Below are 25,046 nucleotides of genomic sequence, written 5' to 3' on the forward strand. Positions count from 1 at the left end.
TTCTCTCGCGTGACTGCACACCATGGTTATGGCGAGGAGCCAACTCAGCCTGCCACCGCGTCCCCCTCTACCTCCCCCGCGGCATTCTCTTCTGCTCCCCCTGTGCTCTCCGCTACTTTTCTACATCTGTAATCAAAGAATAATCCCCAAAAGTTCTTGGGCCTGCTCTTTGGGGGCAGGAGTTCACTGTAATTTTCTGATTGCGTGCAACAGTGAGTTAAATCGCCCAGCCGCTGCTCTGTCTTAGGGAGGGGCCCCCTCATCCAACACATCGCCACCGCCTCTCCGCCAGAAGTAGCCCTAAATCTACAATCCTGCGCTGCGCCTTAGGTAATGGCTTTGAATAGCCTAGCAGTGCCAGAAGCGGGGATGGGTCTATCTTGCCCTGTATGACTTTGCTCAGCTCCTGAAACGCCGTCCCCCAATAGTGCTGTACCCCCGGGCATTCCCAAGTCAGGTGAAGAAACCCCACATGTGATGTATTGCATCTGTTACAAGTTCCATTGTCACGCAGCCCAAACCTTTGTTACCTCTCCAGTGTGTGGTAAACTCTGTTGAGTAACTTGAAGTGCACAAGCCTGTGTCTGCCGTTCAGGGAAACGGACCTCGTGTTGGAGCAACAGTAACGCCACGTTTCATCAGATATTTGCGTATCCAAGCCACGTTGCCAATATATTCGCGCCTTGTTATATCCAGCTGCCCGTTCCGACATGGTTATCTTGTAGATAGTGGATACAATTTTTTTCGGCTCTTCGGTCTTAATGACATAAGTGAGCTCTTTCAGCTCTGGGGGCTCCTGCAGTTCATCCCCAAGCTATTCGCGACACGCCTCTTTTAGTCTATGAAATTGAAATCATTGCAGGACAGTAGGTCGCAACTCCTGCGCTTCAACATCACTCATTGTTTTTAGGGTCCCGCCTTCGAACATATCTCCCGCCGTATATATACCTAGGGCCTACATGGCTTCTATCACCTCTGTCCCTACACAGGGCCAGCCATACCATCCATTCGATGGGCATCAGCGGTGTATATAATAGCACCCCTGCATGATACTGCATGTCTGGGTGAATTTAAAGAATCGAGCACTCCTGTTTGTCTATCTACTGCATCAAAGGCGGCCACAGGCAGCGGCAATGGGGCGGCAAAGAGTCTTGCCAGCTTAACCTGTTCCATGCTCATGACAAGGCCAGCTCGTCATGATTTACGGCAGCGCTGTGCTTATGACGAGCTGGCCTTGTCATGAACAATGGGAAATCGGGTAATGCAGCGCAGGGGGGGAAAACCCCTTAGCACTGATGTGGTTAATATATGGTGCTTTCTCCCTATCGTGCACCCACTGATGCAGGTGTGCCCCCTGTGCTACACGGTAGTATAATTCAAAGTCCGGATCACTCAGGCCACCTAACTGGTACGGTAGGACCAATACCTTCCACTGTACTCTTGCCTGTTTACCGGCCCATGCTAGTTTTATCATTAGTGACTTAAGTCGCGAAAAGAAACAGCGAGGGAGCACCATCGGGATGTTTGTGAACTGAAACAGCAACCTGGGTAATACGACCATTTACATTATCAAGATCCTTCCCAGAAGGGAGAGAGGCAGCCCGATCAATTTTTCTACATTATCTTCCAATCTATCTATAGCCCTGCCATAGTTCTCGCGAAACACCACTTCCGCATCAGTGTGAAGACGTATTCCTAGATACGGTACGGGATCTGTGGTCCACTGCAATGGGTATTCCATCTCAAATTGTTCTGTGGTTTCAGTGAGAGGGAACGCAATTGACTTGTCCCAATTCACCTTCAATCCTGAGAGGGCCCCAAACCGCACCACCTCGCGTAACAGCGGCGCCAGATTGGTCTCAGGCTCCCGGACGTAAAGTAGTGTGTCGTCCGCATACGTTGTTGTTACCAGTTTGTAGGTGGGATAGTTGAGACCTCGGTGTGATTGGTATTCTCGCCTAGCGCACGCCAGTGGCTCCGCGACCAGTGCTTCCAGTGTGGGAGACAAAGGGCATCCCTGACGGGTACCCCTTCGAATCTTGATAGATTCAGTGACATTGCTGCCAATTCTGATGCGGGCAGTCGGGCCATTATGTAACACCAAGATCATCTGCAAGAATATTGGGCCAAGCCCCAGTCTCGCGAGTATTGCCCTCATGCACGACCATTCCAGAGTCGAAGACCTTCTCCATGTCCAAGAAGACCGCAATCGCCTTCGAGTCTGGCCTCGTATGCTGGATAGCCCCAAATACTGTCTGGAAATTGTAGGTGAGATTTCTGCCCGCCACAAATCCCGCCTGTTCCGGAGCAACCAGATCCGATGCCAGTAGGGCCAGACGGGTCGCCAGGACCTCAGCATATATTTTTGTGTCTTTGTTGAGGAGATACAATGGATCTCTGGATAGAGTTCAGTGAGGTGCCAGGGATTAAAGGATGCTTGGTGCTTTACCCCAGAAAGTCCTTTGCCCAGCCCAAAGTATTTTTTTTCTAAACTTGATCTTTTAATATACAGGGAGCACGTGGAGTGATTTATGACAGGGTGATATGGTTTAATATCTACAGTACATCCAGAAACTGACTGCGATTCCACATCTTGTGCAGTTTTTCCATTGGTTTGTTCCTCTTTTTGTGTGCACAAGTACACCATGTTGTCGCAGCCCAAACAGGACATCTATGATCTGGTGATCTTCACTCCTTGCTCCAAGTAGGGTAAATGAGAGCGTGGAGTAAAACAATGACACAAAGATTTTTCGATCGCTTGGCCTTTGAGCGGTATATGTCTCTGTTCCCTGACAATAAGGCCCGGTGACACACAGGTGTATAGTCGGTCAGAGGAGAGGGTCAAGGAAGTGGGAAGTAGTTTTAGCTGCAAACACATTTTATTTTGACAAAAGCTATGCAGTGGTCTTCTGAGTACCACTTAGATAGAGACCACTATAGAATTTCAATGTGGCTTGCTTTTTAGTACTATATCTATACAGCAGCAAATCAGCAGCTTGACCAAATAATTCTTCTTAATAATAAGACAGAAGACAAACCAAAAAAACTGAAACCCCCACAATTATAACTCCTAATGGCATTCGATCTAAGGCTCCAGTGTGTCTACTTAAACTTTTGGATGTCTTTATGCACTTACAACTGCCCCGACGTGGGGTCGCTCCACCTATTTTAGGACTTTATATATTCCAGGACACTCATTTCCAGAGAGCATTGGCTAATTTTATTGTTATGGATATACAATATTATTAAGCCAGTTGTCCGGTCTCTACATGTTACATGTCTGTATGTTTGAAAAAATAAAAAGTATATTGAAATCAACAAAAAAAATCACACCATTCAGTTGGTCTTACTGATTCATTATGGTAGTTTGAATCCCCCTCAGCCTCCCCGTGGATAAAGATTTATGTGACTTCGTCCTGAACACCAGGCAACGAATAGCTGACAGCGAAAGGACATTAGCAGTCCTCGTGTAGTAGGTTGGCTTTGCTGGCAAGATTGAGACAGTGCTCGTCTCTGCCTTATGTTCTGTATGAACCCATGAGGATATTGATTTGTTGTAAATGAACTGAAGCAGAATATTCAAGCGTGCCCAAGCTGAATCCCAGAGGCTGGGACTGGTGCCAGGTTTTCAGGCTTGCCACTAACAGAGAAGATGGGTTCAATTGTTTGCCATTTTACCTCGTCTGATTATCCTAAAAAATCAGTTTGATACAGAGATTTGTTTGACACAACTGCATACTTCAATTCATTGTGATTGGTAAGAATTGTAAAACAATCCTTACAGAGTGCAGAATTAAAGAACTTGAAAAGATCACTTGGGTAAGAGTTAAATCTATAAGTCTGCCCTTGATTTTTCTTTAGTTTAAAACTTGGTGTGGTTGGTGATGCAAACCTTTTTATTATAGATATGAAAACACAGACAAATATCTGATGCTGGGAATAACCTGCTTTGTTTTCAGGGTCGTCTTTTCTCATATCCAGATACCCACAGACACCGCCTGGGTGCAAATTATCTTCACCTTCCAGTGAACCGTCCCAAAAATTGCCAGGTTTCCAATTATTTGAGAGATGGACCCATGTGCATGTTCGACAACCAAGGTAACGTGACACCACTTTTAAGTTTGATTTAATCCAGTGCTTATTGTATTCTTTAGGCCATATTGCTATTCGGCCCTTAGTGGCTGACTACTTAGTTGAGAACTGTGGCACCATTAAGATTGGCAATCACTTAGGCTTTCATCAGACCTCACATGTTCTGAAGAACATTTTGGAGCAGTGATTCTCTTTACTCTTTTAAGATAGATGTTGTTACACTTTTTCTAGTGTGATTTGTCAGTGATCTTTATTCTTCATTCAGAAAGAAAGTGGCATGCTCTTTGGACCCACTGGTAGAGAGTAGAGGTACTTTACACTATCAGAAACAGAATAGACAAACTTGGCCTAAAGACAATTGCGACTCGAAAGGGTACTGTGCCAACTTTCATTCTCGGACCATGTAAGGAGAAAACTGATTCGTTCAGGAATATCTTGTGAGTGACTTGATGCCCCAAAGTCCTTTAGGTTGCTGTCACTGTACAAGATTGTGAAAATAATTATAAAACAAACATATTTCACAAAAACATGTCACTCGTAGAATCTTTTATCCATATGCTATCCTTATGCAATGACCCCACTTGCTACGTAGTACATCCCATGCCACCTGGCAGCCATGCAGCCTTAGAAATAAAAGTGAAAGATGGATTCATTGTATCCTCAATCTCCACTGATGCCAGACACCCAGGCTGCACGGCACCTGTTGCAGCTGAGCCTGAAGACACCCACACCAAGGTGTTCACTGTAGCAGCACAGGTGCTGTTACCTGTTAAAAGTAGTCATCAAGCAATTGGTTACTGAGGAGGATCAAAGTAAAGAGCAAGACTATGCATCTTGTTATGTTACTGCGACTTCTAGAGCACTACAGCTGCCCATCAAAGGGGCATCCCGGCGCTAATACCAAGAAAGACTGACATGAGCAGATGGAGCTCACATGGACTATGATGCAGGGAAAAGATGAGTCTTCATGGCCTTCCTGAATTCTAAATAGTTGCTCAGGCCAAGAATATGCACAGGAAGTGCGTTCCAAAGGATGGCCGCTCTACTACGGAAAGAGCGTCCTTAAGACCAATAGACAATGGGTTTGGCTGCATAGCATTGTTGGAGTCACTGTTACAGCAAGTCCTGGAAGGGGGTTGAGGAACACCTCTGATGCAGGTACTCTGGCCATTTTTCTTTCTTCTCTAACACACCAGCCCTCATACACCCACTGTCAACCGCACTCCTCCGGAAAGGACAGAACCAAAGAAGCTGGGGGGTCACTCCACCCCGGCTGAATAGAAGAGCTTCCCTGCCCATTCCATATCAGGACAGGCTGGAAGATACCTGCAGCCATCTGATGTAGGCAGGCAATGAGCCTACCCAGTGTACACTTGAGCCATTCCAACCCCTAACCACAGTTCAGTGTCAGGCGGGCGCTATAACTTTTTTCAATCATGCTCTATTTACTCATTTATTTTTATGCAGTAGTCTCACATGTGGAATGACTGCATGTGTTACTATTGCGTGTGACAATTCTGCATATAGAATAAGCAGTAATAATGTATGCAGACATCACCATATCCTCTGATATAGAGCAGATGCAAAATATGACTCTGCAGACCAACACCATACACTGTGCAGGTCATGTGAAATTAATGAAGCACTGTTGGCTAAGGATTGGCTTGCTTTGACTCCAGATGGCAAGGAAAAAGATGAAGGAGGCGTTGAACTCTCCCCTTCTCCATTGTATTTTATAGAGAGTAGAAGTAAAAACATGTTGTCAAGGTATTTGGCTCGGGCCTGGTCAAACTCTGCACCAGCACTCATAACCAGCAGATTGGACTACTAGAAAGCCCTCTACACCGGAATCAGCAAATCTCTACGTCTCAAACTCCAGACCATCTAAAACGCCACAGCCAGACTTGTACTCGGCATCCCATGACAAAACCACATCACTCAGCACCTTTGAGACCTCCCCTAGCTCCCTAGTGACCTACAAGCTGCTCAATCACGCCTACAAATCCCTCCATAACAGCGGCGCCCCATACCTCCATGAAAGAATCTCCTTCTACACACCCAAGAGAAACCTCGGCTCTGCCGACCTTGCCCTGGCTAAAATCCTACGCATCTGCAGAGCCAGAACGGGATGAAAAGCCTACTCCTACATCGTGGCCAAGACCTGGAATGCACTCCCCCTCATGCAGAGCCAGAACGGGATGAAAAGCCTACTCCTACATCCTGGCCAAGACCTGGAATGCACTCCCCCTCATGCAGAGCCAGAACGGGATGAAAAGCCTACTCCTACATCGTGGCCAAGACCTGGAATGCACTCCCCCTCAGCATCAGACGAATCCCCACACTGCAAGCATTCAGGAAGAGCCTCAAGACCTGGCTCTTCAGATGAGCCAGAGCTGCTCGAATCCCCCTCCCCCAGCGCCTTGAGACCCTCACGGGTGAGTAATGACCTTCACAAATCCCAGATTTATTGACTGATTGAAAAACACTGTACAGGCTCCTGTAAACGAACTAAGGTTGTAGGAGGATCTAAACGGTAGTGATGGAAGTATTGTGGAAATAGTTCAGCAGGGCAGAGATCCACCGGTCTGAAAGTGTGTAGATTTCAAAGAAGGATTTGATCAGTGCTGTGTTCACTTTCTGATAGCGAAAAAAATGGATGTAGCTTGAAATATCTTTTTCTGAGATTTGACTGAGTAGTAGTGAACATTACATGTGATTCAGTTTTGCCACCTAACTGGTACCAGAGACAATAGAACACCACAAGTCATGCAGCACATCAGTAGTGTTGTTTGAGACATATGACTGCTATGAAAGCGTTGAACATTCCTACAGACTTAAGGTTGCTTGTTTCCAATGGGAAAGTGGAGTACCTGAAACAACATGGAGATCTTCCCATGTACAAGTGACCTTCGTCGGCCTTGTTGCCTGGCCAGTATTGCCTCTTTACCTGTGGGTATCCTCAGCGAAGAAGGTAGTTTCCTGAGGACAGATGCATGATATTTTCGTAGTTAATAAAGGAGGGGATGACATAATTTCACTATGCAGGTTAAGGCACATGCAACGGTTTACGGGTGCCCTTTAGTGATTAGCAGGGGGCAGCTTTTCTTGAACTATACAGTTGCTGATGAAAGTCAACTCCAGTAGAGTTCAGAGTACTCGCAATAATATACAAAGTTGTAATTCCCAGCATCCCCCAGGCGCAAAGAAAAAATCAAAGGAGATGGGGCTTTGAACCAGGACCTGTCAACATATGGGATCATGTGCTAGCGTTAATGCTTAAACAGGTCTGTGTAGTGCCAACCTAGCACATGGTAATAAAGTATCTAGCAGAGACTGAGCATAGGCCCCTTGCCTCACAATCAGTTTGATTCTCTCGCCATCCTGATCAAGGCTCTCAGAAGGAGTAGGGGCTGAAGGAAGGAATGCTGTGCAATGTCTACCAACACTTTATTCATAGATTGTTACAAATAATTTATCAAGCCTAGAATTGCCAGTGTCAACATTTTATAACCACCCACAGTGACTTTAGTGTACCTACCAAATCTGCCCACTCAAAGTCTAGTCTTTACTTGCAGTTTAAACTTTAACATAGTTTGATATTAAGGACAGTCTGCCCAAATAAAGTTCACCCATCACTGTGTGCAGTCAGCAGATTTCTTAGGCGGACGTGGGAAAAGGCAATGCTGCTAGCCTTTCTGAAAATATTCTTTACATACAAAGCAAAGTGACATTTCCAAACAACTTATTTGAAATTCTTCTGTAAGCTGTTAACATCATCAATAAATAAAACTGTTAGTGCAATTGTATATTCCAAAAATATATATTAGGGATAATTAATCCAGCCTTTAACCGCTCCTCTCTTGATACAACTGAGAAATTAAATGTTGGAATGGCATCACTGTCTCAATGGACATTGTACTAGGGCCTACTGTCTCCGGTCTGCTCATCCTTTTACGAGTCTGTGCATGGGCTCGTTGTTACTCCGCTTCATCTAAAGGGTTATGTGTACAGAAGAGTAAAAGCCACAAGCCAGATTTAAATCCAAAAGCCAGCATCCAGGTCTTTTCACAAATAGAGATAAGGGAAGCGTGCATTTATAAAACTATATAGGGCCAAATCTGAAAGGCCGTTATGGGTACCTGACATGTGCAACAGGAGTACTACTATGCGTACTTAGAAATACATTAGTGAATTCGCCCAAAACCTCCGCCTTCCTGTTGCAAACAAAGCAAAAATGGCCCAGTCTTTTATATTTGTACTCATTTTATCTAAATGTTCCTCGAATATTCTTATTTCACTTTCATTGACACCAATTCACAAAGGCATTTAAGAGTACAGAAAAGAGTACTACAGGAGAATTACTTTGCATACTCTAAATTACCTTTGCACATAAGCACACAATTGTTCAAGCCTTGGTCCTATTCATCTAGGATGGGTCAGGTTAGATGTGTCCATTGAGGAAGTGTCAAGAGGCCAGAGGTCCTGCTCCAGTGTAATAATAAGGTACACTAAGACCTTGCACTTAACACTGCCAGTTTTTGCACAGCTATTAAAGACCAAATATACTGTCCAGGAAGTGCAATTACAGGAGTGGAAGAAATCGTAGTGTTTGTATCTAGTAGTCTTGCCAACGGCCAAAGATGGCGACTGACCAGGCATGTGAGGAAATCGCTCATCAAAAGCTGTGCATTCAGGTGTCAACAATTTGGAGTCAAGAAAGGAGATGCTAGATAACCTCAGAAAAAGTATCCAGTTTAGAGCTCCGAGGGATCCACAGTGAGTCTCAGCTGAGTCGCTAAGATCTGAATTGGAAGAGGTGAGGGCGATTTACCTTCAGGTACAGGACTTGTCTGGGTATCAGTTGAAAAAGTATGTAGGGTTTGGAAATCTGTGTGAAACGTTTGTGCAAATATAATTTTAGTTTTCTTATTCAAGTGCCAAGCTGAACAGTCACACTTTAGCTTAGTGTTTTCTGTATGTGTGTAATGCGTGATGGTTGCTTTCAGGTGATTTGTGTCACCACTTGCAATGGTAGACTGTGGTCTTTGTATAGATCTTAGCATGGGTGACCGGCAGGAGGTTGGTAGCTTCTAGTTTTACTGGGAGTATGTTTTGAGGGGATGGTTTGTTTTGTGTGCAGGAAGGGTGTCCAGGTGAGCTCTCTATATAAGATGGTTGCAATAGAAGTGGTTTTAGTCTGTTGCCATGATGACAGTCTGTGGCTACGATGTGTTATTTTGTGTGCAGGCAATGAGGTGCCATAAAGGCCATTGGTGGAGGAGGTTGGATGGTAAATTACGTGTGATTGTCGAGGTTTGTGAGAGAGTGCTATTATGAGGGTGCAAACTAGTGTTGTCCATTGGACCGCTCTGTAAATACTTGGTTAATTGTCCTTCGTTGAATATTGTATTTCAATTGTGAGTTTTTGCCTGGTTGTTGGTTGGCTTTGTTGTGGTAGCGGTGATTTGCTGTGTCTTAGCATGCTGCATGTCTGAGCTGTGTGAGGATGCTACATCTCTTGCTGTAGAGTGTAGGTAATTGATCTGCTGTGAGTGTTCCATCCCAGGAAGTGGTTTGTAGGGTCTGTGGAGATGGGCTGAGCTGGTAAGACATGGAGCTCCTAGTGTGGTGGGTATCTGACGCAACGATACCTGTAATGTATGCTGGAGAATACTGTAGTCTGCGTTCCATACACCCCAGCATGGACCTCCTTCAAAGCAGCGGTTGAATCACTAGATTAGGGTTGCAGTCCTTTGTTCTAGCCTTAATGACTCGATATGGGTTGCGGAATATGGGGCCCGGTAACATAATGTATTATTTGTTCGATGTAAATAGTTAAAATACCCCTTTTTATACACAGTGCCGTGGGGAATAGGTTGCTGATAGCTGAAAATACGTTTTGCTGAGTCATATGCTGTCTGCTGCTTGGTATAAGAGATTGAGCTAATGTCACATGCTCTGGTGGATTTTGGACCATTTCTTTACTATCCCAGCCAAGTCTGTCAATATGTGCCTTGCATAATGTGTATTTTTCAATTCTAGCTAGGGGTCTGAACAGAAGACAGCTGGCTGAAAATAGTTTGATCGTTGCACATTTGCAAAATTAAAACCTTTGAGCTGTGGCTCTGAGCCACAGTAAAGCATTTTAACTGGAGCAGAGGGTGAACTATCACGAAGTGAGTTTCGCAAGTTGCGATGAATCTAAGGGGCCAGCACTGATAAGAGGTGTAACTGGTATTAGGTACTTTGTGGTAAGCAGAAGCAAATCCACCGTTTTAAGTGGACCTACTTCATCTACCATGGAGAAAAATATCAAGCCGCTCACGACTGCTGCAACAATACAGGCTAACTAGCGGGCAGCTTGTCTCTGCACAATCCAGTTATTCTGACTGGTTACCATTACCTATTTGGCCTAACACAGGGGCCTATTCGGATTAGTAAAAAGAGTGGTCATTGAGATAGCTGAAATAACAATAATCTGATTGGCCACATTTCCAACCAATGAAAATAGGTCTTACATTAGGAAGATGTTCATGATTGGTTACTAGTATACAATCAGAATTGCTTTGGGTAGTCTGCACTTTGTAGCGCTAAGTGCTGAGGTATGGATAGGCGAGGCAGCATAGAGACAAGTAGGCACAAACTTCACTCCTTCCTTTAGTTCACCTGTGGAGTGGATTTTACCAAATTTGCAAAACAAGTTTTATTTCTTCAAGTGGACAACAAAATAGTGTACATTTTACTTTTTGCTGATATTTTCTATTCCCTCCTAATCGCTACCCATTTCTGAAGTACATTTGAAAAGATCCTTGTTCACATACGAAGAATGCACTGCTGAAGTAAAAATTGTACAAAATGAACATACAATGTAATAAAATGCTTTTTTATTACTAATAATAATTTACCAACCATTAGATTTTCTAACCAAAAATTCACAATATCAGTTTTGTGTACTGTATTTAACCAGTGAAAATATGAGAATATGACATTTAAGGTGGACATGTAATCCATCCTGCAGGTGAATCACCATACAATTCCCCTCATGCACTGCCCCTACCTCTCACATCAACTATCCCATGTCCAGCAGACTCCATGAAATGGTTTCTTTGGCCCACTAATGAGAATAGAAGCCCCCCTGTTACACGCTTTTGATTACCCAACATACATTAAATACGTTGACACCTACTATTCTACGCAGTCAAAATATGCAATTTAATTAGTATTCTGTAAACTGAACTTCTGCATTAGTATTTTAGTTGGCCTCCCAAATTATTGCAGTACCCCTGTAAACAAGATTCTTAACTTCTCCTCTGAGACGTTATAGAATCTAGCAAGATGAGCACTCACGTGACCATACTGCCTCTGAGCCAGATGACTCACAGCCAAGAGCAGGACCTTACACAAACTGTTGATACATGTACACAGAAGTATAAAAGCTCAGGCCCATGGCTACCTCTCATTCTTAGTTCTGCTCTGACCAGGAGAAGACAATGTCTGGATGCAGCAAAGGAGAAAAGGTCAGGTAAAGGGGGCGCAAAGAGGCACCGGAAGGTGCTACGGTACAACATCAGGGCATCACCAAGCCTGGGTTTGCTGCCTACCGCACTGTGGAGGGGAGAAACGCATCTCAGGTCTCATCTTTGGGGAGACTTGCATGGTTTTGCCGGAGAATGTGATACGGGACACCATCACATACACCGAGCATGCCAAGAGGAAGGCCGTCACTTCAGGGATGTAGAGTACGCCCTTAACGCTAGTGGTCTTTAGACGACATATCTGCGAAAAAATATCATGTGGATAAGATATTGTGTCAAGAATATCGACAACAAAAATATTGTGAAGATACGTTTCTATACATAAGCAAACTTTTACTATATCTAATTCCACATATATGTACTCTGGCAATATATCTCTTTAAGATACGTAGATGTGGAGTTAAGAATAGTAAATCTACACTTACCTATTTGCACTTACCTTCTCGGTATATTGGTCCTCGATATTATTGACACGATATTCTGTCTACACAATATTTCTTCTTCCGCTATTCTATCAGTGATCCAATGCTGCCACGCTACATAAGTAAATCCATCTAAAACAAGTGGCAGTACTGCGGCCAATTAAAAGGCTTGGACTTTCTTGAGTGTGAAAAAACATTTCCATCCTTTAACACTGCAATTTAAAAAACATTTTTGAGGGATAAACTCTTCTTACGAGGCTAAGGATGGGGCGTAACCTAAGTGGGGAGGGGAAGTAATCACAAAGCGCAGATACTGATCAGATAAAGAGACAGATGTCTTGAAACGATCCAAATGTTTTGAAAATGTATACATCTGAACAAAAATTCCCAAAGATTGGATATGAGATCATTGTGATTGTAAAGTAAGAGACACAGATGGCTGAATGCACAACAACCCAGTAGGAAAATAAGAAAAAATAGATCAATTTGGATCATTTGCGAATTGAGGCTACACCTGTTTCCTATAACTCTTTAATACTGCATGGTGATCCCTGACGTCCTGATATAATTCTTGTTTGATTGGTTGAAGTCAGTCCACAAATTTAAAGAAGGTCTAAAATAAGATAAAAACAGATAAACAACACCTCTCATTAAAAGAAACTATGGGCCGCCTTAAAAATGCTTGTTGACTTCTAATGATTTCATCCTGTTTCTGTAGAACTGTGGGAGTGGTGACCAGTAGATCCCTACACGTTGACGTTTTCTTACTTTTAACGCGTAGCTGCTTGGGGTTAAAAAGGGTCCCTGAGATGTCTGAAGAAGCACCCTTCTATTTGATGTATCTATGGAGAGCTCAGAAAGGCAACCTGTTTGATAAATGCCACACTTTTCCTGCTCCTAGCATTTTTAGCTGACAACACGTGCTTATTTTTTTGTTTGTTTTAGGTAATGCGCCTAACTATTATCCAAACAGCTTCAGTGGACCTGAGACGCAACCGCACGTGAAAATGTGCGTGTACAAAGCCTCAGGAGATGTCAATCGCCACGAGTCAGTAAATGAGGATAACGTCACCCAGGTAACTAGGGTGGGCGGGGCAACAGACTCTGAGTAACTGTCTCATACTTAAAGTGATACCACATCCTCTGAAAAAGGCAGGGAAGTAAACCAGGCTTCTGAGAAGTTGTGGGGACTTTCTGTCTTTGCAATCAATGCAACTTGAACGCCTCAACCTGCAAATGTTGTGCTAGCCCTATTCATTTTCACTTTGTAGGACATTTGTGTCAATATGGCAAACATATCCACTTGCAAAAATACAGGGCCTGGTACATATAGGTACACTAACGTTATAGATGCAGTTAAAAAGCACATTAGGGCACATGGAGCCACATGTACAAACACATTTTCCCATAGACGCAGAATGGGTTAAAGCCTTTGTGAGAAGTTGGCCTGATATGTAGTGTTTCCAATTCTGGAACCACTTGGTATCAGTCCAAACAAACCCCAAAGATGTCAGGTTGTAAGTCAACCTTGTAGACAAGCTATCCTAGTGGTAGCATGGACTAAGCAGCCTTAAAGGCTTAACTTAAGAGGTCGTGTTAAGCGAGCTGTTTTACCACATACAATCCTGTAATCAAATGAAAGGACACCACACAAGTATATATTATAAAAATATATGTATTTATTTCTAAATTACTCCCCAGTACTCTTTATGAGGAAAGGGGCACAAGCGTTAAATCAAAAGCACTGTTAGACATATAAAGTTGCACAATTATGGATGAGGGCGGGTGGCCACTCAAACCATATACTAAAAAAATGGTATAAGTAACACTTCTCGAACAATGGTTAGGCCTAGGGCCTAGAGATTCGCTGGGAGCAGTCAGGACTAGCAATGATGAAGTCGGGAGTAGCCCACAGGAGACGGGTGCAGCACGGAAAGTGCGGCGCGCACCAATGCAATGTCAATGGTGCGTAAAAGTTAGTTAAAGTGAATTAAAAGATACTTCCGCTGAACCTAGAGACACAAAACTTTAGACACAGACCCTAGAGGTGTGTACCAGTGTGGGAACACCGGCGTTGCAATGTTACCTCACCCACAGGCCGTGGGTGCACAGGGTCGAAGTGGCGTCGAGTTTTGACACGCAGGCTCTTGGTGCTTGAAGCTGTTGCAGCTGCAGGCGAGGTGAAGCAGAAGTGTCCGGTGGATCCAAGGGTGGATCTGAAGTGGTGAAGACCTGAAAGCAGAGGGGACAATGTTCAAAGTCACTGACCAGTGACCACCGTGGAACCAGATTGGAACCAGGCAAAGTCGGGTGCAAACAGGTGATCAGGGGTTGCTTCTCTCTGCAGCTGCGTGGACACGAAGAGGTCAAGGACGTCCAGGAGTCGTTCACGAGCTGTCCCTCGAAGGCTCTAGCTGATGGCGGTGTTGGCAACTCGATTGAAGCAAACAAGCCTTGGCTAATGCAAGCCATGGGGAAAGTGAAAAAGGCTTATTACTCGGACCAGCAAGGTCAGAGCGGGTACTCCTTTCTACAGGAGCGAGGGCAGGTCTGGAGCAACCAGACCCACAGTGTAAATCGTAGGTTTCGTTGCCAAGATGGCCGCTGACCACGTGACAAGCGGCCGGGATGGCGAGTCGAGTGGCACAAAACAAAAGGGCCCCACGCAGATCGTGGAGATGCTGGAGGGCTGATCTTTGGTGCAAATGCTGCTCGGTTCTGGGGCTTCTTAAACCCCAAAGCACAGAGTCGAGGGTGCCTCGGGTGCTGCGCAGTCAGCGTCTCGGGGGTCTTTCAAGATGGCCGCTCTCACGTCTCTCGGTGCCTCCACGGGTCCCTTCTTTGCAGGGACTGTGGATCGGGCTGGGCGAAGTCTGGGAAGCTGGGTCTTGTCAGGCTCTGCACTCGGACTCCGGCGGGAGGCGGCGGCAAATCAGACGTCGAGGTGCTGGGTGATGCCTGTGTTCACAGGGTGGCCCCTCCTAGGCCACAAGGGAGATGCTCTTCAGTCTTCTGTCATCAGAATGTCGAAGTCCAGTCGTCTTCTTAGTTTAAAGTTGATTTCAGGATGATCTGAGTTGCATTGGCACTGCTCCCCCTCTTATTCCAATCTGAGGGGTGGATCTCCTGCTAGGTCCCTCCCCTATGGGTGGGACCAGGAAGGGGGGAGGTTACACCCCCTTTCCTTTGTCCAGGTCTCACTGGAGCTGGGGCTGGGCTGCCCCAGAACCGGTTTGACCGGATTATGCAAGGGGAAGCCTTGTGCTCCCCAGGCACTGTCTGGTTTCATTCAAACCTCCCTGCTACAATCCACTATCTCCTGTCTGGGGTGGTGTCACACCTCCCTGTGACAGGAAATCCTTTGTCTAGGCCTCCTCTGCTGAGTTTCGGTCAGCAGCAGGAGGTCAGACATGTGTCTGTGGCAGAAGCATCCATTTTGTGGATCTGAGGCTCTTTTAAAAATCAACCGCGTTTTAGCAAAAATAACATGTCGTCCCCTCTAGAGGGGTGGAATGCTACCCCCGTCGCCAGGACTGGTGAGGGGGTAGTATTCCAAATCGTATGACACCTTACACGACATGTTTTGATAAAGCCAAACCAAAGTTGACATATAACCGCGAGGATTATAATGCACTTAATAGTATATGGTTTGGCATTATCCCGGAACAGCTAAGGGAATTGGTCCCGACAGCTGCAGACAGGCTCAGCTCATGCTAGAGCACCATCTCACATTAAACCACGCACTCTGCCTTCAGGATTGTTAAGGCCTGCCATAGGAGTGGCTCACAGGTTTATATGTGTCCAGATAGGTTTAGATATAGGCATACTATATCTAAGCAAGGGGTGATTACACCACCTTGCCCCAGCTGAGTGATCAGCCAGTTGTGTCAATTTTAGATAGCCAGCCAGGGGTGGCAAAAGATATGCTGCAGCCCCTGGTAGGCCTTGGATGCACCTATGCCCTGGGCACCTATAGTGCTCTGTACAGGGGCTGATAAGGTGACCCAAGCCAATCTAGTTATGCACCTAGGGTACATGGAATCCATTTTACAGAGAGAGCAGATAGCCTGGGGCCCTGATTAGCAGGGAACCAGGCCAACTAAGTCGAAAACCAGCTAAACACAGGGCAAAAAATCTGGGGTAACCATAGTCAGGTAGCCACCTTCCTACAGCCTTTGATACATCTGGCCAATGTGTGCTTGGTAAAGCACGGCTCACTGATGCTCTTGTGTGCAGATTGACGTGACCTCCCTGCCAGTGGCTGGAGTAATACTGTGAATTATGTGATCTCGTTCAAGTCCTAATTTTCTAGAATTCTGATCACAGACCATAGAACCCTCTTATGCCAAATTGCAAGTTGGAAGAGATGCCCACACCGCGCCCCTTTGAAAGTAAAGAGTGGATACATTACATGTTACTCTTCTGCGTTCTGCTGTCCGTACTATATGGTTCTCTGTGCACGTGGGAATCTGAGAGGAATACGGTTTGTGTTGTTTGCCATGCTGAGAGTGCGTGTCTTTGCATTTATTTGTGTTTGTGAGAACGTGTGAAAAGCTGTTAGTGCTCTGCATATTCTGTGCCTGTTGTGTCCATGTTAGGAAGCTTGCTGTGCTGCGGTCCATGCTGTAATTGGTCTGTGTGAGGGAAGTATTCACAGTAACTGATCGTGAGAGGAAACTTGCACTGCAGTTGAATTATTATAGGGTCTTGTATAAAACAAAACTACCCACAAGTGGTTTCCAGCACTGAATGAATGAAATCAATTTATAAGGAATGCAACTACCTAGCAGCACCCTGGAGGGATGGAAACCGCCTTATCCAGGAGGAGTGCGGGTTACAGCTAGAGCTGGAACAGATAAGCGTTGATATTTCTCCTGAACAAATTGTGGTTGTTGATGGTTTGCAGATTGGGCAGGGATATCATTCTACCTTTTGTAGACGAAGTAAGAAAAGGAACTGATTCCCATTCTGTCTGTTGTAATTTTGGGATCAAGAGAAGTACGCATTCTAGGCCCGCACGCGGCGCCTGTTTTTTGTGTGCACATGCAAACTGTTGCACCATGTTGTGTGTGTGGTCGATACTTTAACGCTGTGTTGTATACTCTATCCATTACGTGTGTTTATGTAGCTTGGTATGCTTGTCACTCAACTTTAAGTAAAGCGAGCACTGCTTATGCCTGTCCTGTGTGGGTATTGACTTGTGTCGGACCAGAGGCACTGTATAGTCTCACAATCTCCAAATAGACGAGAATCCATGAGCAGAAACCCCTGAATATCCTGACCGATTCACTAGCTGGCTTATGACTTGTGATTGAACTTAGAACCTCTGCCAACAAATGGGTCTTTGCTGCCTGCTTTGTCAGTGGCGGCCGCTAGGAGGGAAAAGTGGTAGGGCAGCCCTGGGGCAAAAAAAATTAAAATGAAGCTCACCTGCCACCTTACCGCGCTCCTCAGCTCCCCACTGCCAATGCACACAGGCTCTCAGAGCCTCATGCGCCAATCCAGGCCCTGTTCTCATGCTGGTATTACCCATATTGATAGAAGCGCCAGGATTGGGTAGAGCGGGCTGGTTTATGCTCAAGCTGGGACTGGGAGCCTGTGCTCCTGCGCCCTGCTGATATCTCCAAGAAATAGCCTGGAGATAACCAAGTGCGCATGACAATTGGGCCATCCTGAGACGGCCGGCCAAACCGACATGCGCACTGGCAGTGCTCTGAGCACACCACCCCTCCTGCTGCTGATGGCCCCACCCTCAAGACTTGGCTGCGAATCGTGCAAGTAAATTAAAATGATAATAATGCAGTTTTACTGCTTTATTATCATTTTATCTTACATGTTTTGATCTGCTGGTTCCAGCAGTGGCGCAACGCTCCTCCGCCATAAGGGAGGCGCTGCCCCTGTGCTTTGGTACTGGAGTGGGATTTCACCCTCATTCTATTTTGCTTTCCTTTCACTCTGTAGGTGCGGAATTTCCTTATGAATGTTCTGAAGGAGGACGAACGCAAGCGTCTGTACGCCAACATTGCTGGACACCTGAAGGATGCTCAGCCTTTCATCCAGAAGCGAGCTGTGAGTAACAGACCTTTTAGTTATGCTCACTCGTCTAGCTAAAACAGACCATGCACACATCCTGTGGTGCTATGCTTGGGATTAGGAGATGTCAGAGTGAGAGATTTAAAAATTGCAGTGGGGAGAAGGGGAATTCTACCTTTGGAAGCAGTAGGATCTCTAGGTGGAGGAGAGGGTAGGGCAGCATGCAGGGGCTAAAAGGACATTGGCCCCGCAGGGGGCTTGAGTGCACTAAGTGCGGTACAGAATGCATTCAAAATGGCTGCTGGGAAGATGGAGTGGCTGCAGTATCTGGTCAGGGCTGTGCGCTGATCCAGTGAGGTCAGCACACAGGGAGGCGGGGATGCACAGAGGGTCTGCAGTGGTGGGCCGGGGCTGTGCGCTGAGTCGGTAGGAGTAAGATAAGGTAGATTTGAGCAGCACACAGGGAGGCGGGGATACACACAGGGTCACAGTGTTTGCAGTGGTGGGCCGGGGCTGTGCACAGCGCATCTCGCACAGTGAATGCCTTTTCAACACATAAAAATAAATATGAACAATCTCTTGGCTTTCAGGAAAGCGTTAAAAACCTGGGGGCTTATTAGGAAGAACCTCATTAAAATTATAGCTGTTTTAGCGGCAGGAAACAGCCGCTAAAACATCGATAATGGGTTTGATAATATGAGTTATAGAATTCCAATAAAAGCCCAGGAAAGATGTGCAGGATATCTAACCTGGGCTTCCATTGGAATTCTATAACTCATATTATCAAGCCCATTATCGATGTTTTAGCGGCTGTTTCCTGCCGCTAAAACAGCTATAATTTTAACGAGGTTCTTGCTAATATGCCCCCAGGTTTTTAACGCTTTCCTGAAAGCCAAGAGATTGTTCATATTTATTTTTATGTGTTGAAAAGGCCTTCACTGTGCAAGATGCGCTGTGCACAGAGCTTCCCCCTCCCCAGGTGAAGTCTGAATTTTGGAACCAATATATTGCTGGTTGTGGAGTACCTTAAGGTTGTGGATCTGAGCCCTTGCCACATGGCTCTGCAATGTCTCTTCTCTCTTGTGCACGACGACTAAACTATGAAAGATCCAACTTTGAATGGAGGACTATGTACCGGTCTGAGTATGTTGCTACATTGCATTGTGCTTTTAAACATTATTTTTGGGCATACATATTGCACGGTCATAAGCATTGCCTTTCGTGTGCAAGTTATCATTTGCCTGGCAGTTCTGCAAGTATGACTTGTGGTACTAGCCGAGTCTGTGAATTTCAGTGGGCTTCCAGTTTAATTCTTAACCATAACTACAATCGAATTGTGATTTTTGTCTGTAAATTCCCGAGGTTTTCCAAAACATATGAATAGTTATGTCCAAAGCTAACCATAACTTCTATTGAACGTTTAGTTTTGTAAGTGAATCTGTTTATTTTGATAATGTACCACATAAAACGGCCAAATTCCACTGTGCGCAGCCTACGTTCATGCTTTGCACCCAACCCATCATGGACGTTAATCATAGGTTAATATGCTATTGCTCTCACCAAACTGCTTATTTGGGTTGTACTCCTGTGACATCATTGTAAACAAGCCCGGAGCGCCGTATAATTGTATATGTCCAGGTCTTTTCCATGTAAAGTGTTTGCAGTCAGTGAATAGTAAAGCTGCAATCTCTCATAAGCTGCTTATGATCCTGGTAACCAAGCTTTACTCTCAAACATTACTTTAAATACACTGGATGCAAAGAGCGAACTTGTATTGGGTGCTTTCATTTTCATTGGCATGCTATTGATAATATTCAGATATTGCTACACATCTCGCGCTCTAGCCCATGGGCTCTGCCATTTGTGTTGCCCTGAATGTGAACTGAAGATATTTGGTCTGTGATCTCCTTTGTAACATTTTCACGTCTCTGATGTGGTGTTTCTCAGGTGAAATTGTTCATGGATATCCACCCAGACTACGGCAACGGGGTCCAGACCCTGCTGGAGAAATACAACGCCGAGACCGGCAAGAAAAAGGTGAACAGAGTAAGATTTTGTTCTCATGTAAGGCATTTCTGCTCGGTCATGTAACATGCAGTCCTCAGTTCTTCAGTCCCATGACTGATTCCTCCCCTCTGCGCCCTCCTTGTGTGGTGCCCAGAGAGTCACGAGACGCCTCGCGTGTTACATCCGCAAGCGTTGCAACCCATGACCGGTCGGTCCACTTGTTTTCTTCTATTCGCATAGAATGGGATCTAGAGAGATATGAATCTTTATTCCTTGAAGCTGAAAATATGCTCATTCATGATATCAGCTCATGAAAGGGTTGGGGGGGAGGGGGTGGTGTCACATCCCCTGGGACGCAAAGGGACCCAATTTTAACCACATGACCATCTATATCAATACAAAAGCCACAAAAAATATGGTAAACGAGTCACATTATAATCCTGTTAATATTTCTTGGGGAAGTTGGAAAGGAGCTGCTCACCCCTCCTTTAATTCGCCATTACAATGTGTGTGCATACAACGGGGTAGATTTACAAGCCCTTTACGCTGCCAGTACCTCACTTTTTGTGACTCACAGGCGATGCATTACACTGCTCTATATTTACAAGGACAGAAAGTCACCCTGTGCGGCTGTTCCTGTCCTTGTAAATATGGCTTCTTTACACACAGCACTTTGCGTGAAATGGGTGTTCCATGGGTGTTGCTGTGGGTGTTCTCACGCAACACCCATGGAACCAGACACATTTCCAGATTTATGAGGAATGGTAAACCTGGAAATACATTGGTATGCTAGGCCACCGTAGGGGTGGCACAGCGAGGCGTAACAAGGAGAAATATTTTAATTTCTCCTCGTTTTTTTCCCTCTTTCAATGCACAGCACACACTAAAAGAGGAAAATGCCTGTAGTGATTGTTTTTGTGCAGATAGGTGCCCCTTCCTGCAAAAAAATAATCTGCCCATGACGCAGCCAACCTTGCACCATGGTGAAAGGGTGCCTGTGCTGGTGCATGGTAGCTGTTTGTGCGCCAGCACATGGTAGAGCACAGGAATGCGACATATCATTGTAAATATATCGCATTCCTGTGCTTTGGAAGTGCCGCAGCGTGGCACAGCCAAAGTGCTTGCGGTGCCACACTGCGGCACTTTCTTGTAGATATGCCCCAATGTTTCTTGCAAATTTGTTGAAAGGTGTGCTGTACATTTGATTGTCTCGGGAAGTAATCATGTTGGCTGCATTGGGAAGGCCAATAACTTGTTGTTTTCCTCCCCTTTTAGGCTGCCTGCCACCCCAAGAAGTAAACACTTTGTCAAGAGGACCCGCAGGAGCTGTTCCAGAATTTTATGCAGAGGGTCAAAAACCCTGCAAAATCTTGCAAAGATACTCACTACTACGCATTTCAGACTAATTATAGAGAATATATTTTACTGTCTAAATGTATGGAGTTGTTTTTGTGAATTACAAGAAGGATGTAAAAGCTGGCAAAGATTAAAATGTCTGCACATTTCAGTAACACCTGAAGTGACTTTGTAGTTTTGGTGCAATGTTGATGCATACGTTGGAAGATAATTTCTACTGCAGATTTTAGTTAGTTATGTAGATTCTTGTTATTGCCATGTTTATGGAAGACCAAGCAAATATATCATTTGAATTCAGCCTCAGCACACATATACTGTGCGTCCACCCGGTGTGGAGAGCGCTGGGATTCTATCAGCTATTTTTATAATTAAAGATTTAGCTTTTTTTCTGATTGAGCATTTTTACTATCGCTATATGTCTGTCACTGCCACAGTTTCTTACGATCTTCCTGTGCAAATAGGTGCACTAAATCTTGTACCCACAGGCATTTAAGCAGACCCTTATAAAATTGTACTGGATTAGTGAAACCTTTTACTTGTAAAAGTGTTTTATTCTAATGTTCCCAATAGCGTATGGTTTCCCAGCTTTTACATTATTGTCAACAGTTTTCACCTTCAAATCTCTTTTATAGTCCGTCTTCTCCGCGTTCAGCGTCTAGAAATCAAGATTCAGAGAGAAACTAAGTGAAGCATTTAAAATTGCACTCATTAGCAATAAAATGATCAAATCGAACTTGTTGGTGCCCATTTTTCTGGTTGCTTTTATGTTTTATTTTATTGATAAAAAATAATCGTGTGCCTCTCCGCTAGTTCGGATCTGTTTCCGCACATTAGCCCTATAGGTGTACAGTGCTGATTCTCAGTGTGAGCCTCTGCATGCCGGTGCCTATACATGCACCTATTCAGCCTCCATGCTTATGTGATGGAGGAACATCCGCTTAGCTGCCAAGTTTTCAGGCAGCTTATGTGTGGCATTTTTATGTTTTCTGTGTATGTATGAGTGACAATCTACTGACAAATGTGTGACACTGAGTGACAAATCAATGACTAGTATTTGTGCGCCTCTCGGAGTTTGCTGGTATTGTATCCAGATATCACACAACAATGAACATACACCAAATATAAGCCAGACCTTCTGGTGTTGTAAGTACTTGTTAGCAAGGTGAGCTAATGGAGTAATAACAATGATTTTGTAGTGAACACGTGTAACTGAAAATGTTACATTTCTGAAAATATTGCACTTTGAATAAAACATTAATAAGGTCTGTGGAACAGGTAGTCATCTTCGATGTTCGAACAACTTTTCCTCTGCAGGGTGTCCGTGTTAGCCACCTGCACCCTTTTTCTCCTCACTCCTTTCTAAAATCCTCCATCTGCAGATCATGTCTTCTCCTGCCTTTTTATCCTTCTGCATCTACAGTCCTGTGCTGGATCCTTCACCGCACACCCACCCACTCCCCCTTCTCTCTCCTCACCTGTAAACGCACCATTTTCTTTCTCTTTTGCATTCAAATGTGTTAACAACCATGTAAGTCTTTAACACACTTTCATAGAAAATAGTAAATACAATTGGCACATATGCAGCCATCATTCTGTTCTTTTGCAGAGAGGCCAAGGACTGGATGTGCATATAGTCGGAGTGCTTTTAGTGCCCAGTACCTGGCACTGAGACTTGCGCTGCCTTTAGCGCCAGCTCCAGAGCTCAGTCATGCTCACCCACTACCTGAGCTCTCCCAGACACCGGTGGTCTGCCCTGAATAGATGACATGGGGTCAGGTCTAGGGTTTGAGCTGCTCTTTGACATTACAAGAATGAGGCGAAGGCCACAATGCAAGACCAGCTGCAGGTTGCACTCTTAGGGGCATATTTATGGGAGCTTTGCGTCAAGCTAGCACCACACAATGTGCTGCATGCATGACACAAACCTCTTAAGGCAGATTTATGAAGCCACGCAAGGCCACTTTGCATGGCCAAGAATGGCTCAAAAAATCTAGAGTAGGGTAACTCAGCTCAAATCACTGCGTTGCCTTACTATGCGCAAGGGAGGTGTTTTTAGGGTGTTGCGGCGGGTTTACCCACACAACTCCCATGGTTTTTGATGAAGTCCCAGATTTACAAGGACTGGTGAACGTGAGAATACCTCAAAAAGACATGTCTCCCAGGAGAGGCAGAACCAGGAGAATGATCTTTATTTCTCCTATGTTTTTTCCTCTTTCTGTGTATGCTGCATTCTGCAACACACATAGGAGGAAAAATCCTCAGTGTTTTGTGCCCCTTCCTGCACACTAACAATCCTGCCTGCAACATAGGCATCCTTGCATCATGGTGCAAGGATGCCTGTGTTAGCTCTAGGCTACCAAAACGGACAGGGGTAAAAGACAGGATTGGGCCATATTGGAAAAATATGCCACATTTTTGCACTTTTCCTGTGACGCAGATCAGCACAAATTTGCTATGCTGCCCTGCTCCACAAAATTCATAAATATGCCCTTACTTTGCAAAATAAATGTTTATGGTTAAGGGCAAGCAGGAGTGGGGGGGGAATAACTGCAGCAGTGGGTACCAGGCTATAAAGCTTTATTTAACTGAGATGGGTTCTGTTTTTCAATCCGTGTTCCTAAACATTTGTAGATGAAATGGTTTTGTGGGGAAGTGGAAATAGAAATTCTAATTTTATGTATGCAAGCATGTAAATGCGTCCTTTTGTGTTGCAGTTGAAAAATTCTGCTTAAAGTAGTCATGCAGCATGGTCATGTTGAGTTGCTGATCGAGGCTGGGGTGCAGCCCCCTCCTAGTCCTGCATGTCTACCCTGAGTGTTGTGCTTGCAGCAACCGGTAAAAAGTGCAGGTTTCATTGAAGGTATGGGGGAGGGGATTACGTACTTGCCACCTGTGAACCTCCACTGCTCTAAAACCGTGTCAGTGAACTAATTTATAAAAAATACTGTTAGACCTGACATCATTGGCTTGAGTCTCTCCTCCATTTTTTTCTGTTTGCCTCCACTGTTTACGATGTTTTTGCTGGTATACTGCTTTGGGCACTGTGCCACTGCTGATCAGTGCCACAGTGCAAGTGCTCCCTATGTTAAATTACTGTATTCATTGAATTCCATGTTTGGCTTATTTGGTTTACTGTCAGTCCCTAGTCTAGTGCACCAGGAGTGCCAGGGCTTGTACATACAAATGCTGCTCGTGGGCTTGCAGCACATGTTGTGCCACCCACAAGAGCGGCCTAGTAAAAGTATGTCTGAAGGTCTGCCATTGCTAGACCTACGTGCAGTCTGGTACTGTCACGCTGACTGCGCAAGTACACCTACTTGCCAGTCCCCAAACCTTCCCTTAACTTCATGTTAGTCACCCCTATGGTAGGCCTGAGGGCAGGGTGCATTGTAAGCATAAGGTAGGACAAGACTGACAAGGTTGGCATGTCCTAATTGTGAATTACAGCCATATTCGTTTTTCACTATGGTAAGGTTACCTGCTCTCCATTAGTTAGAATGGGCTGCCTGGGTTATTAATGCTATAATCCTAGCTGGCTCGGGGAGCATGGTGCAATGCCGAGTTTGGTATCCCTGAACTCGGGGTTTCATCACGCATCCAT

At 45.0% G+C, this 25,046-nt stretch overlaps 1 protein-coding gene across 1 annotated transcript in view; it reads left to right on the forward strand.

The window, feature by feature from the left end:
- LOC147729277 (catalase-like) overlaps positions 1-22,178 on the forward strand; it is a 94,888-nt gene extending 72,710 nt beyond the window's left edge. Inside the window, exons 9-13 of the mRNA XM_086959592.1 lie at positions 3,960-4,098; positions 12,995-13,125; positions 18,011-18,118; positions 20,030-20,119; positions 21,365-22,178. Coding sequence (XP_086815718.1) covers positions 3,960-4,098; positions 12,995-13,125; positions 18,011-18,118; positions 20,030-20,119; positions 21,365-21,388 — 492 coding nt within the window. The 3' untranslated portion in view covers positions 21,389-22,178. The remainder of the gene's footprint in view (positions 1-3,959; positions 4,099-12,994; positions 13,126-18,010; positions 18,119-20,029; positions 20,120-21,364) is intronic.
- The last annotated feature ends 2,868 nt before the right edge of the window (positions 22,179-25,046 follow it).

This window comes from Lissotriton vulgaris, chromosome 2_2 (assembly GCF_964263255.1).
Source record: "Lissotriton vulgaris chromosome 2_2, aLisVul1.2, whole genome shotgun sequence".
NCBI lineage: Eukaryota > Metazoa > Chordata > Amphibia > Caudata > Salamandridae > Lissotriton > Lissotriton vulgaris.